The 15,402-nt window shown below is 48.4% G+C and overlaps 2 protein-coding genes across 4 annotated transcripts in view; one reads left to right on the top strand and one right to left on the bottom strand.

Annotated features, from left to right (window-relative positions):
* The window catches only part of LOC134365739 (ral guanine nucleotide dissociation stimulator-like 1), a 106,931-nt gene that overhangs the window by 65,332 nt on the left and 26,197 nt on the right, over positions 1-15,402 (bottom strand). The window lies entirely within an intron of this gene.
* LOC134366113 (liprin-alpha-1-like) lies at positions 3,292-7,457 on the top strand. Its single transcript, XM_063082534.1, is given in 3 exon segments — positions 3,292-4,242; positions 5,188-6,939; positions 6,941-7,457. Coding segments are annotated over 3 exon segments (2,892 nt in total). The 3' UTR covers positions 7,130-7,457.

The raw sequence follows: 15,402 nt of genomic DNA, 5'->3' as shown, positions 1-15,402 counted from the left end.
GCAAAATATCTACTCCTCCTTCATTCTAATCCCATTCCAATCACCTTTTTTCAACAGTTTGGAGTATATTCTTCTAGACCTTTCTGTGGATGTGTATACATATTTAAATACCCATACCATGTATATACAAATCAGCATGGGTTTTTCACTGAACGGTATGTTATAGACACCTCTCCATTCATTACCTCCAGATCTACCTTACTGTTTCTCACAATTACATAGTGTTCCATTGCATGAAAGCACCATAATTAATTCAAGTATTCTTCTACTGGTAGGCAGATAGTTAAGTTATTTTTAGGTTCTCACATTACAAACAACTGTAAAATGTGTATCCCTGTTTACGTCTCTGCATCCTTGTGAGTATCTCTCTAGGACACATTACGTAGAACTTACTTCCATAGAAAGCTGCAGCCTCAGAAGGACTGGGGAGCTCTAAAGAAGGACCTTAGTCCAGATCAGACTTGCCCCTAGGTGCACATTTTGTCCTCCTCAATATGATGTTTTTAACTAGCTCTGGTAATCTATTCATTTTACCTTTTGCGACAATGACCTTCCCGCAGCTTAGTTGAAGAGGGCTTTGAAAGTTCACCCCAAACCTAGGCACTGAATTAGCCAGAAAAAGCATTTCACGCACGCACACACACAAAAGGAATAAAGGGGGAGGAGGAGGAAGAAAAGAAGGGAAAGACACACACAAACAGCAACAGTAAGGCATGAGGCAGACCCCCGCCCTCCTTCCTAATCAGTGGAATGTTCATCAGTACGCCAGGGAGAGAGGCTTTCTGCAAAGGCCTGGACATACGCCCAAAGCTCACAGTAGCTTTACGTTTGCCAGCCCTGGGAAGAGACTTTCCATTCTTGATAGACTAAGAAGCGGATAGAAATGAGAAACTTGAGACTTCAAAAAGGAAAGCAACATCGCAAAATCATGACAGAGAAAACAGGATTACTGGCCAACAGCTTTTCCGTCTTCCCCTGCCTGGCTCCACTCCTGAGATCTAGCTTATACACTAACCAGAACTGAGTGGGAGTATGTAAAGAACCCTACTACTGAAGGGAAATCCTGGTTTGAACTCACAAATTTACAGGAAAGGAGTGACTGTCAGACGAGAGAAGCCGCTTGGCTCTGTGCACAAAACAGGAAAGGAGGCTTGCAGGAGGAAAACCTGACTTCTCATCCTAGCTGTGCCACCTGTGAACAAAGGGAACCGGGACAGGTCCGCTAACGCCACTGACCCCTATCTGGAGAAGAGACATAAAAATACCTGCCTTCATCCACCTGACTGATTAGTTGTGATTTCAAATGACCCAATGACCATAAGGACATTTTGAGGCACCTGGAGAGAGAGGCAATTGTTAAGTCTGCAACTGCTTGCCAAAACTCACAAAAGGAAGAGACTGAAAGAGGTAAAATGGTTTGGTGAAAATCAATCAGCACTAGGCCGAGCCCGTGGCGCACTTGGTAGAGTGCTGCGCTGGGAGCGCGGCGACGCTCCCGCCGCGGGTTCGGATCCTATATAGGACTGACCGGTGCACTCACTGGCTGAGTGCTGGTCACGAAAAAACGACAAAAAAAAAAAAAAAAAAAAAAAAAAAAGAAAATCAATCAGCACTCATGGAAGTCAACTCAAAGAATTTGCTACCTATCATAGGAAAAATGACATGGAATACAAACTGTGCTGCAACGCATACGGCTCCAGAGCCGCTGGAAGACGATAATCGCCATGAACAAATGCTGAGTGCACATGTATGGCACACACACACGCACAAATGCACACGTGTGGGCACACACATGCCTACGCATGCACAGATCATGCACACATGTGGGCACATATGCACACACACCGAGGCATCCTCCCTGGGACAGATCAATGCAAAGACATCAAATTATAGTATTAACTCCAAGAGGCTCTTCCAGTGTCCGGCCGCGGGCCGGCCTTAGTGACTGGGGTGCCGGCCCCGGGGCTGCGGCGTGGGGCGGGTGGGCGGGCGGGCAGACGGACGGACGCCGGCCTCGGGATGCCTTCGTCGACCCCCGAGCTCACCCGGAGCGAGCAGCCGCCCGCCAGCCAGCCGCCGCGGAGCCTCCCCGCCCGCTCCTGCCGGCGTGCAAGGTAAGCGAGTGGGAGACTGAGGCGGGCTCGGGCGGAGCGGCTCAGGGCGCCCCGGGCCTCGGCACGGCCCTCGGCACGGCCCTCGGCCCGGCCCGGGGCGGCTGCGCGGCCGGCTGAATGTCGCCCCGGGGGGGCGGCGGGGGCCGGGCCGAAGGGACGTGCTCTCGGGGCCACGCGCCGCCCTTCCCCCGGCCCCACGAGCCGGGAGGCCAATGACCTGTGGCTTCTAGAACCCCAGCCGGCGCGGGCCCCTTGGAAACGGTCATCAGTGCCTCGTCAGTGCCGTGGTGGCCACGGCTTCTGCAGCACCTGATTCAGGCGGAGAGAGCGGGGCGCGGCTGGGCCGGGCGTCAGCCTCACCGTGAGGGGCGCCGGGGGTCCGCCGTGCCCGGAGTGCGGCCCGGAGCCTCGGGAGCGGCCCCCTTGCCCTCGCCCCGTCTGTGTGTTGCCGACACTTAATCGCCTCTCATCCACTCACCTATCGCCTTTCCTTCCCTCCTAGCCGTCGCCGGCTGTCCGGACCTGCTGGCTCTATTTCCATAGTGGAATTTTATTTGGGGCTGTAAACTGACGTAAGTTAGGTTGACTGACCAACCATCGGAGAACACCTCTCCCAACCCTTCACGAGTCCCGTTCCTTTAGTGCTCACCAAATCCAGCCCAAGAATTCAGGGAGCCGTCAGTCCTTCCCAGGAGCTGACTGCACACATTCCTATAAGATGCCTGATGGGTTTTGTACTTGTCAGTTTTGCTGGCTCTGTGCTCCTCCTATGCTTTTCCTGAAAAGTGATTGGGTGGCGTGTGTGTTTGACTTGCTCTCCCCCCACCGGGAAATTGGAAAAACAGGTACCTGAATCACACTTGTTCTCAACAACTAAAAAGTACAGCTTGGCGAACAAAATACTGCTGGGCTTGCTCTTTATGTGAGGGGCAGTCCTCTGGTCTTGACCCCTTCACGGGATTACTGTCCCTGTGAGTATCTTCATGGTGTGTGTTCCTGCACTTAGTATTTGCCTGTGTATGCTTTCCCAACTTATTTGCATACAAAGTGTAACAGGTCTGAGAATAAAGAGGCTGTGAACCTTTCATTTATTAGCTGCAGATACTTATGAAATTGCAGATTTATGGGAACCTCTATGCTGCTCTTAATGATTCCAGTCTGGGTCTTTCATTTCCAGATGATGCGTGAGGTGATGCCAACCATCAGTGAAGCCGAAGGCTCCCCAGGAGGAAGTGGGAGCCATGCATCCGGCTCCCCTTCACAGGCAGACGCAGATTCACATTTTGAACAGTTGATAGTCTCCATGCTGGAAGAGAGGGACCGACTTCTTGACACTCTTAGAGAGACTCAAGAAACGCTGGCATTAACCCAGGAGAAATTACACGAAGTTGGTCATGAAAGAGATTCCTTGCAGAGACAGCTCAATACTGCACTTCCACAGGAGTTTGCTGCATGTACGAAGGAACTGAATGCATGCAGCGAACAGCTTCTTGAAAGGGAAGAAGAAATTGCTGAACTGAAAGCAGAAAGGAACAACACCAGGCTGCTTTTAGAACATTTGGAATGCCTTGTCTCTAGGCACGAGAGGTCTCTCAGGATGACCGTGGTGAAGAGACAGGCACAGTCCCCAACAGGTGTGTCCAGCGAAGTCGAAGTGCTCAGAGCACTGAAGTCGTTGTTTGAGCACCACAAAGCTCTGGATGAAAAGGTGAGAGAGAGATTACGAGTAGCACTTGAAAGGTGTAGTTCGTTAGAGGAAGAATTAGGTGCCACACACAAGGAGCTAATGATTCTTAAAGAACAGAATAATCAGAAAAAAACACTAACAGATGGAGCGCTTGACATGAGCCATGAACAAGAAAATACCCCGAGCACGAATGGAAAGAGATCTTCTGACGGTTCGTTAAGCCACGAGGAGGACCTTGCTAAAGTAACAGAGCTCCAGGCAGTCATAGACAAGCAACTGAGGGAGCAGAGCCAAATGAAAGAGCGCCTGGCCGCCCTCTCCAGTCACGTGGTGGAGCTGGAAGAAGATCTCTACACGGCCAGGGAAGACTTGATCGAATCTGAGGAGATGAACACGAAACTGCAACGGGACATCCGTGAAGCCATGGCCCAAAAAGAAGACATGGAAGAGAGAATCAGTCACGTGGCAGAGCTGGAGGAAGATCTCTACACGGCCAGGGAAGACCTGATCAAATCTGAGGAGATGAACACGAAATTGCAACGGGACATCCGTGAAGCCACGGCCCAAAAAGAAGACATGGAAGAGAGAATCAGTCACGTGGCAGAGCTGGAGGAAGATCTCTACACGGCCAGGGAAGACCTGATCAAATCTGAGGAGATGAACACGAAATTGCAACGGGACATCCGCAAAGCCATGGCCCAACAGGAAGACATGGAAGAGAGAATCAGTCACGTGGCAGAGCTGGAAGAAGATCTCTACACGGCCAGGGAAGACTTGATCAAATCTGAGGAGATGAACACGAAATTGCAACGGGACATCCGCAAAGCCATGGCCCAAAAAGAAGACATGGAAGAGAGAATCAGTCACGTGGCAGAGCTGGAGGAAGATCTCTACACGGCCAGGGAAGACCTGATCAAATCTGAGGAGATGAACACGAAATTGCAACGGGACATCCGCAAAGCCACGGCCCAACAGGAAGACATGGAAGAGAGAATCAGTCACGTGGCAGAGCTGGAGGAAGAGCTCTACACGGCCAGGGAAGACTTGATCAAATCTGAGGAGATGAACACGAAATTGCAACGGGACATCCGTGAAGCCACGGCCCAAAAAGAAGACATGGAAGAGAGAATCAGTCACGTGGCAGAGCTGGAGGAAGATCTCTACACGGCCAGGGAAGACCTGATCAAATCTGAGGAGATGAACACGAAATTGCAACGGGACATCCGTGAAGCCATGGCCCAACAGGAAGACATGGAAGAGAGAATCAGTCACGTGGCAGAGCTGGAGGAAGATCTCTACACGGCCAGGGAAGACCTGATCAAATCTGAGGAGATGAACACGAAATTGCAACGGGACATCCGCAAAGCCATGGCCCAAAAAGAAGACATGGAAGAAAGAATCGCTACTCTTGAAAAGCGCTACCTCGCTGCACAGCGTGAAGCCTCGTCTGTGCGTGACCTCAATGATAAACTTGAAAATGAAATTGCAAACAAAGACTCTATGCATCGACAGACTGAGGATAAAAACCGCCAGTTACAGCAACGGGTGGAATTAGCGGAGCAAAAGCTGCAGCAGACCATGAGGAAAGCCGAGACACTCCCGGAGGTGGAGGCGCAGCTGGCCCAGAGGGTGGCAGAGCTCTCGAAGGCTGAAGAGAGACACGGCACCATTGAGGAAAGGTTAAGACAGATGGAGGCGCAGCTGGAGGAAAAGAACCAAGAACTGCAGCGGGCAAGGCAGAGAGAAAAAACGAATGAAGAGCATAATAAACGTTCATCAGACACTGTTGACAAGCTTCTTTCAGAATCTAATGAGAGGCTCCAGCTTCATCTGAAAGAGAGAATGGCTGCTCTAGAAGATAAGAATTCTCTGTTACGAGAAGTTGAAAATGCAAAAAAGCAATTGGAAGATACACAACATGATAAGGATCAGCTCATCTTAAACACTGAAGCATTGAGTGCTGAACTAGACAGGCTGCATAAGGAGGCATTGCACACAGTCAGCCGTGAGGATGTCAGCGACCTGAGAAACTCGACAGGCTCCCAGGACGGTCCCGTGAGCAATCCCAGCAGTAGCAACAGCAGCCAGGACTCGCTCCACAAAGCCCCAAAGAAGAAGGGCATCAAGTCCTCTATCGGCCGCTTGTTTGGCAAGAAAGAAAAGGGCCGACCTGGACAAGCTGGCAAAGAATCATTAGGACACGCTGGTGTTTCAGAGACAGATAATGCATCTCAAGATGCCTTGGCACTGAGCAAACTGGGAGGACAGGCTGAAAAAAATCGTAAACTTCAAAAGAAGCATGAATGGCTCGATGAAGCCCGAAGACAAGGTTTGCCTTTTGCCCAGTGGGATGGGCCGACCGTAGTTGTGTGGTTGGAGCTCTGGGTGGGGATGCCCGCCTGGTATGTGGCTGCCTGCCGAGCCAACGTGAAGAGCGGGGCCATCATGTCGGCCCTGTCGGACACAGAGATGAAGCGTGAGATCGGCATCAGCAAACCCCTGCATCGGCTGAAGCTGAGGCTGGCCATCCAAGAGATCATGTCTCTTACCAGCCCGTCCGCCCCTCCCACGTCGCGAACGACACTCGCACATGGGCACATGAACCACGAGTGGATTGGGAACAAGTGGCTGCCCGGCCTGGGCCTCCCTCAGTACCGCAGCTACTTCACGGAGTGCCTGCTGGACGCCAGGATGCTGGACCACCTGACCAAGAAGGACCTCCACGGGCAGCTGAAAATGGTCAACCGTTTCCACAGAAACAGTTTCCAGTGTGGAATTATGAGCCTGAGAAGATTAAATTACGACCGAAAAGAACTGGAAAGAAAAAGAGAAGAAAGTCAGAACGCAGGAAAAGATGTGCTTGTTTGGAGCAACGATCGAGTGATTCGCTGGATCCTGTCAATTGGCCTTAAAGAATATGCAAACAATCTTTTAGAGAGTGGCGTTCACGGTGCCCTTCTGGCCTGCGATGAAACCTTTGACTTCAACGCACTGGCGCTATCGTTACAGATCCCAACGCAGAATACACGGGCTCGTGCTGTCTTAGAAAGAGAACTTAACAACCTTTCGGTCATGGGGACTGACAGAAGGTTGGATGAAGACGATGATAAAAGCTTTAGGAGAGCACCATCAGGGAGAAAAAAAATTTAGACCAAGGGACATTCGTGGCTTAGCTGCTGGATCAGCAGAGACTCTTCCTGCAAACTTCGGGGTTACTTCTTCTATGTCTTCACCCTCCATGCAACCAAAGAAGATGCAGATGGACGGCAGCGTGTCAGGAACACAGAGGTTGGATTCTGCCACAGTCAGGACTTACTCCTCCTGCTAAAGCCTCCTGCTCTTTACCCACACTACTTCTACAGATGACTGTGCAGCATTTTGAATCCAACAGAGACTACATTTTAGAATGCAATGGAATCTTTAATCTGTTAATACTTGTTGTATGGACCCTAAGATATTTTGTTACAGAGTTTTTAATGAGTGAAAGTTTCATGAATACCATAGCGAAAATATTTTAGAATTTAACGTTTCTTATATTTAGGTAAACTTATGACTCTTCACTTATATAGTTACTTACTTTTTCATGTATATCCAGGCTATAAATATCCTTTCAAATCAATTCATGTTCTTACACCTGATTTTAGTTTTTCACATGAATGTACTGTAATGCTTATATGTATAGATCCTATGGACAAATATAGGGCTTTTGTAAATTATACATTTATTGTAATTATTATTGTTTAATTTTTTAATGATAAACCATTACAGAGAAGAAAAAAAATAAAAAAATATTAAAAAAATAAAAATAATTTTAAAAGAAGTATTAACTCCAAGAGATGATTCTTGAATGTGAAGACTAAAAAAGTAATTTCAGAAACCGAATGGAAAGATTAAGATTGTGACATAATCTAAACTCAGGAAGGAGAAAAGCCAGGACATAAATGACCTCCTCTTACAGTCATCTTTGGAGGGTTACAGGGCAAAACTTCTGTCTCAAGGGGAGGTGTAAATCTTGTAAGCACAGGGAGTAGGTGGCCAGGGGCAGAAGCCCAAACCAGACAGCCGAGGGGACAACTAGAACTGTGTTGTCCACCTCAGGCACCCTTGGCAATATGCAGAACCTCAGTGCATGAGCCTTTTCCAACCCACTGCAGTGGCCCCCAGAGGAAGGAAGACATGCTCAGATGGCAACATGTGCAACCTACTCACGCAGCTTCTAAGGTTTTTCGTTCTAAGAAAACAGACTCCTGGGCAGAATTAATTCACTAATTAAACTGATATTTATTGAGTACCCTTTATTTACATTTACAAAAAACTAATTATATATGTGACGACTGTCATAATAGGGAAGTCGAGCCCCACGGAAGCATTTAACTTCAGAGGGAGCTAACCTGGCCAAGGCTTCAGGGAGCGCTCCCCAGAGGAAATAAAGCTAAAGCTGGGATCATAAGGGTTAGGAGGAGTCAGCAGGGGGAAGACTCTGGGGCGACAGTGGAGGCAAAGGTCCTGAGGTGGCAGAGAGCCAAACACAAATTTTCAAGAGACCTGAAGAACTGTGTAACTGAAGAATAGAAAGAAAGGGTAGGAACGGAGCACAATGGGATCTGCTGTATTCATTGATTTCCCAGCCAGCGAGAATCACACTTAACACTGGTAGAAGATATTGTGGGATTTTAGTAACGGAAAGATATAGCTCTAACCTGCACAATTTGCTAGTATAGCTTTAACCTGCGCAATTCGCTTCTGCAAACGTTTGGGGAAACGTATCTAAAGGCATTTTATGTAAAGCAGCTTCTAAGGGGCTGTTGAAATGTAAAGCAGCTTCTAAGGGGGCTATTAAGCAGCAGGGGGCCCAAGTACACTAAACATTCCAAGAAGGGCATGGCCCCCACCCGGTCCCAGGGATCCCAGGGATCCCAGGGACGGGCTGGTTCCTTATCTAAAAGCCTCCTTGCCAGGTGCCAAGGAAGATATACGATTGAAAGAAGCGCCGTTATCGGGAGTACCGGCCTACCAAAGCCCACCTGTAAATCTAAAGGCGCCACAGATCTACCGGGGTACCAGCCTGCTAGAGTCTGCCCACAAATCCAAGGGCGCCACTGATAACCGACAACTCATCCTGTCATAAAGATCTGTTCAAGAAAAACTGTATAAAAAGTGCTTGTGTGGTAAACTGGGGGGGCTTTTCCGAAAGGCAAAGCGCCCCAGCATGCTGGAAAGATAAAATCCCTCTTGCTGATTGCAACGGTCCTGGTCTTGTGGTCTTTGGGAGGCGAGCCGCTCCGGCCTGTAGCATTTGTTCTTGGTGCACGGGTCTTACATTTTTGGGGGCTCGTCCGGGATCGGCTCGCTCTCCCTGGGACCAAAGACTAGAGAACAGAGGATCGCTCCAGCAGGTACCGCGGTTGTCTGTCTGACTGTGTCTGTTACTTTTGTTGTCGGCTGTAAGCTGTCTGTTATAATCTGGTTTCGGTGGCTCCAGGACGGAATCACCGGTCTGATTTTAGATTTTCTGAGGCTCCAAAGCGGAGCCATCTGTAGCGGAAAAGCGGCGGGGCGGACGTCCCGGCACGCCGCAGCCACAGGAGTCCTGGAGGACGCTCCAGGTTCCTCCGCAGGAGACGAACAAGTTCGGCTCCACGGGAGATCTCTAGGAAAGATACCCCTCCCGAGTTCTCTGATATTCTGGTTGTGGCGCTCGTGGCAGGGGCGCATCCGTGTTTTGTTTTTTGTCTGTCTGGTTGTGTGTGTGTGGGGACTGACGATTTTCTGGGGCGCCATGGGGCAGACTGTCTCAACCCCTTTGAGCCTGACTCTGAAATACTGGAATGACGTGAAGGAAAGAGCTAATAATGATTTGTCTGTGCCGGTTAGAAAGAATAAATGGGTAACACTTTGTTCTTCGGAGTGGCCAGCTTTCCAACCCGGACGGCCTGCTGAAGGTTCCTTCTCTCTGCCGTTGATTACAGCGGTAAAAAGAAAAATTTTCAATTCTGAAAACCTCCTAGGCCAGACATCTTATATCATTGTCTGGGAAGACTTAGTCACGGATCCTCCTCCGTGGGTCCGTCCCTTTGTTCCCTTAACAGGTCCAACAGCTGTGTTTGCTCTCCAAGAAGTAAAAAAGAAACCGGAGGGCCTGCCGTCCACCGACCCGGACTGGCTTCTTTCTGATCCCCCTCCCCCTTCTTTCCGACCACAGGCAGCCCGGCCGTCCGCTCCACCGGAGGAGGACGCACCAGAAAATGAATCCAAGGGAGGGCCTGCTCGGGGGACACGCAGTAAACGAGTGGCCCCTCCAGATGCTCTTCCTATTTTCCCCCTGCGGGCTTAAGGCCCCCCTGATGAAGAGGGCAACCAGCCCTTGCAGTACTGGCCTTTCTCTTCCTCCGATCTTTACAATTGGAAATCTCAGAATCCCCCTTTCTCTGAAAACCCCCAGGGTCTCACTAACCTTGTAGAATCTCTCCTATTTACTCATCAGCCCACCTGGGATGATTGCCAGCAGCTTCTACAGGTCCTGTTCACTACCGAGGAGAGACAACGAATCCTCCTGGAAGCTCGAAAGAATGTGCCAGGAGAAGATGGGCGACCTACCCTCCTCCCTGATGTTATAGATGCACGGTTCCCGTTAATCAGACCAAACTGGGACTTCAACTCGGCGGAAGGTAGGGAGCACCTGAAGGTCCACCGCCAGGCTCTAACGGCAGGCCTCAGAGGGGCAGCAGAACGCCCCACCAATTTGACTAAGGTAAGAGAGATAACTCAGGGGCCCGATGAGTCTCCATCAGCATTCCTGGAGAGACTCACGGAGGCATTCCGTCGGTTCACCCCATACGATCCTGGTAGTGAAGAGCATAGGGCTACAGGGACGGTCGCTTTTATTGACCAGTCTAGTAGGGACATCAGGAAGAAACTGCAGAGACTGGAAGGGTTGCAAGATAAGTCATTAAGAGAATTAGTGCAGGTGGCTGGAAAGGTTTATCATACCAGAGAGTCAGAAGAAGCAAAGGAAATAAAAAGAGAAAAGCGCCAAGAAAAAAATTTCCACAAACTTCTGGCCACTGTAGTCAGGGAGACTAGGGAGCCCAATAAAATGGTGCCAGGCAATAAAAAGGAACCCCTGGCGAAGGATCAATGTGTGTACTGTAAAGAGAGAGGACACTGGGTTCGAAACTGCCCCAGGAAAAAGAAAGAGCCTCAAGCCTCCAAAGTCTTGGCCTTGCAGGAAGACAGTGATTAGGGGGGACGGGGTTCGGGTCCCCTCCCCGAACCCAGGGTAACTCTCAAAGTGGAGGGGAAGCCTACTCAGTTCGTGGTAGACCCTGGAGCCGAAAATTCAGTATTGCTACAAGCAAACGGACCTCTTCTCGGGAAAAAGTCATGGGTACAAGGGGCTACAGGGTACAAGCAGTACCCATGGACTACCCGAAGAACAGTGGACCTGGGCGTGGGCCGGGTATCCCACTCGTCCATGGTCATTCCCGAGTGCCCCTACCCACTGCTGGGAAGAGATCTCCTCACCAAAATGGGTGCTCAAATTTATTTTGACCCCGAGGGACCTCGGGTGCTAAATCGGCAAGGAAAGCCTCTGCAGATACTAACCCTCAGGTTAGGAGATGAATACCAATTGTTTGAAATGCAAGGGCAGGAGACTGGACAGATGCATTGGTGGTTAGAAAACTACCCCCAAGCGTGGGCAGAAACAGCAGGGATAGGGAAGGCTAAAATCAGGCCCCCCGTCCACGTAGAGCCGAAGGCTCAAGCCAGTCCTATAGCTGTCCGACAATACCCGATGTCCCGAGAAGCACGCGAAGGCAGCAGACCCCACATTGCTCGTTTGCTCCAGCTGGGAGTCCTACGGAAGTGTCAATCAGCCTGGAACACGCCCTTGCTGCCGGTCCGAAAGCCTGGGACTGATGACTACCGACCGGTCCAAGATCTCCAAGAGGTAAGCAAACGCGTGGCCGATCTCCAGGCCACCGTCCCTAATCCCTATAACCTTTTAAGTTCTTTACCTCCAGACAGGACCTGCTACTCAGTACTGGATCTCAAAGATGCATCCTTCTGTTTGCCGCTGACTGCAAAAAGTCAAGAGTACTTCGCTTTCGAGGGGACAGATGCAGAGACTGGCCTAGCAGGGCAACTCACTTGGACCCGCCTGCTTCAAGGGTTCAAAAACTCGCCCACCATCTTTCATGAGACCCTCCACCAAGATTTGGCTGTGTTCCGGGCCTCTCACCCACAGGTAACTTTGTTGCAGTATGTGGATGACCTCCTCCTGGCAGCGGCCGACGAGGAACTGTGTTTAGAAGGAACAAAGCGTCTCCTCATGGAGCTAGGAGAGCTGGGCTATCGAGCCTCCGCCAAAAAGGCCCAGATCTGCAAGCGACAGGTCAGTTACCTGGGGTACCTTCTTAAAGATGGGAAAAGATGGCTGTCTGAGGCCAGAAAAGAGACAGTGTTTCACATCCCGCCACCCTGTAACCCAAGACAAGTCAGAGAATTTTTAGGTACTGCCGGGTTTTGTCGCCTGTGGATACCTGGTTTGGCTGAGATGGCAGCCCCATTATATCCCCTCACTAAGAACAGTCAGCCCTTTAAAGTGGGGAAAAGAGGAGCAACAGGCTTTAGATAATATTAAAACGGCCTTAATGTCTGCACCGGCTCTGGGACTCCCCGACGTAACTAAGCCCTTCCACCTGTGTGTGGCAGAAAATACGGGAATTGCAAAGGGGGTCCTAACTCAAAGACTGGGGCCCTGGAAAAGGCCTGTGGCATACCTGTCCAAGAAATTAGACCCAGTAGCCTCAGGGTGGCCAGCTTGTCTAAGGATCGTAGCGGCAGTTGCAGTCCTAGTAAAAGGTGCTGATAAATTGACTATGGGACAGAATTTAGTAATCTCAGCACCTCATGCCTTGGAGAGTGTTGTCCGCCAGCCTCCCGCCCGCTGGCTCGCAAATGCTCGCATGACTCCTTATCAGACTCTGGTACTGAATTCACATCGGCTTACTTTTAAGCTCTCCACCGGCGAGCTTAAATCCAGCCACATTGTTACCAGACTCGGACTTTGACCCTCCTATCCGTAACTGCCAACAAGTGCTTGCTGAGGCACATGGATGGCGGAAAGACTTGTCAGATCAGCCTCTGACGGATGCCGAAGCCACCTGGTTTACTGACCGCAGCAGTTTTCTCGAGGAAGGAGTACGAAAGGCAGGAGCTGCTATAGTAGACGGCCAGAATCTGATGTGGGCACAGACTTTACCTGCCGGGACGTCCGCCCAGAAAGCAGAGCTCATCGCCCTCACGAAAGCCCTTGAACTAGGAGAGGGCAAAAGAATCAACATCTATACGGACAGCAGGTATGCCTTTGCCACTGCTCATGTGCACGGTGCTATATATCAACAGCGGGGTCTGTTAACTTCTGAAGGAAAAAAAAATCAAAAACAAGGCAGAGATCGTAGGCCTGTTGGAGGCCCTTCACAAACCGCTAAAAGTTAAGTATTATACACTGCCCGGGCCACCAAAAAGGGGATTTCCCCCCTCGCTAGGGGAAACAACTCGGCCGATTCTGAGGCAAGGGCGGCGGCCCACGGGTCCTCAACTATTTTGTTAGTGGACGTCCCCGAACCAGAAAAGCCCAAATTTAAATACTCGGCTGAGGACGTAGCAGTGACCTCAAGGGACTCTAACAACTACTTTGATCAGAAAACAGGGCGTTGGCATGCAGCGTCGGGCAAGCCTATCTTGCCACAAGATCAAGCCCACGCCATGATCAGACAAATGCATCAATGGACACATCTGGGAGTGGACAAACTGGCCCAGACGGCCCTGAACACAGAATATTATATCATAGGGCTAAAGCAATTAGCAGAGCAAATAGTTACTACCTTAAACAGGGTGAGGCCTCACCAATAAGTCTTTTGCAAATAACACAATCTTAACCTAACTGTCCTTGTTTGTTCTTGTTGTTTATGTCTGCGTATATGCGTGTGTAACCTGTATGTTGTCTGCTTGTGTAATTGTGTTACGTGCAAGGTACCAAATTGGCTTATAATTAATGCGCGCACATTAAATAAATAAGTGTACTTCTCAAGTTCATGGAACTGAAATCGTCTAAAGTTTTAATAAATATATTTTCAAGATTTGATTCAAACCTTTTACCTAAATTTGTCTCTAGGTCAATATGTCTCGTTATCTCAGCTCTGCCTCCTGGCCATGCTGGGAAAAACAGTATCTTTTATGTATATGCTGCCCTCTGTCTTCAGCTCCACATGGCTCCAACTGCCACGGTAAAAACCAGGAACCTAAAATGGCTAGTAAAAAAAAAAAAAACCGATGCCAACTATGGCATAGGCGCTAGTTAGCACTAACTAATAAGGGTATAAATCTAATACACCAAGTTTTTGGCTGGGAAACCATAAAGATGTATTTGGTAAATATAGCTAAAACTCAAATTGGGCTCTGTATCATCTGCTTTAACAAATAAGGCCTATTTACTAACCTCAATGTATAAAAAATGTTCTTATCAGCACACATCACTGCCTGGGTTTACTAATCAAACAGGATTACTCAAGGTCTTTTCACTTAACTGCTCTTAGTAGAAAATTATAAAAGGTTTTCTGTGTCCGTTAAATAAGTGATTTAAAAACTTACGTTCTTGTGCTCTCTGCCTTTAAAACCCTTTGTCACTTTGGTTTTATTTTTTGTAGTAATTTTGTAATTTTATTCAACTAAGTGTTTTAAGCCTTTTGTTATTTAACAAAGCTTTCCAACACAAAATACTAAAAGATCAAAATAACTAAAAAATTCCAAGGGCCCTAAAGTTTCTCAAAGGATATATACAAATGTATCAAAACTAATTGGCTTATTTAATAAATTAAACTATATGGGAAAGCACTGTCAGTACTAAAGGTGTTATAAATATGTGTTCGAAAATCTGGTAAGGTTCTTAAAGATCTGTCTTAATGTAAATGCTACCAGTCATAATCTTGGTTTAATTATAATTTTTAAATGTTATGTCTTCAAATATTTCATAAAAAAACTCTAATAGGTACAGTTTTCCAACAAACTTTAAGTTCATAGCTTTAAACTAAAATTCCAAAATTCTAATGAAAAAAATAATGGGTTTATAAAATTGTTCACAAAAGTCAAATCAACAAAAGTTAATTGGTAAATTAATTTTTAAAAATTAAGGGTTCGGGCCGAGCCCGTGGCGCACTCGGGAGAGTGCGGCGCTGGGAGCGCGGCGAGCCTCCCGCCGCGGGTTCGGATCCTATATAGGAATGGCCGGCGCACTCACTGGCTGAGTGCCGGTCACGAAAAGGACAAAAAAAAAAAAAAAAAAAAAAAAGAAAAAGAAAAAATTATGGGTTTTTACAATTTCCTTATTTTAAAACACTGCTGGTTCTCTTAATGTTTTCAAATGTAAAAAACTTTCTCTCTCTCTCTCTCTCTCAAGCTATCTATAACTAACAACAGTTTGGTAAAACGTCATTTAAAACAAAAGTGAAAGCATTTGTTTTCTCCCTATTAATCCCCCCCCAAATTTAATAACTTTAAATATCCTTATAACTATTATAACAATGTGGCTATTTGTAT

Source organism: Cynocephalus volans, chromosome 17 (genome assembly GCF_027409185.1).
Source record: "Cynocephalus volans isolate mCynVol1 chromosome 17, mCynVol1.pri, whole genome shotgun sequence".
Classification (NCBI taxonomy): domain Eukaryota; kingdom Metazoa; phylum Chordata; class Mammalia; order Dermoptera; family Cynocephalidae; genus Cynocephalus; species Cynocephalus volans.
Note: the sequence above shows the minus strand (reverse complement) of the source record. Positions and strands in the feature narration are given on the sequence as shown.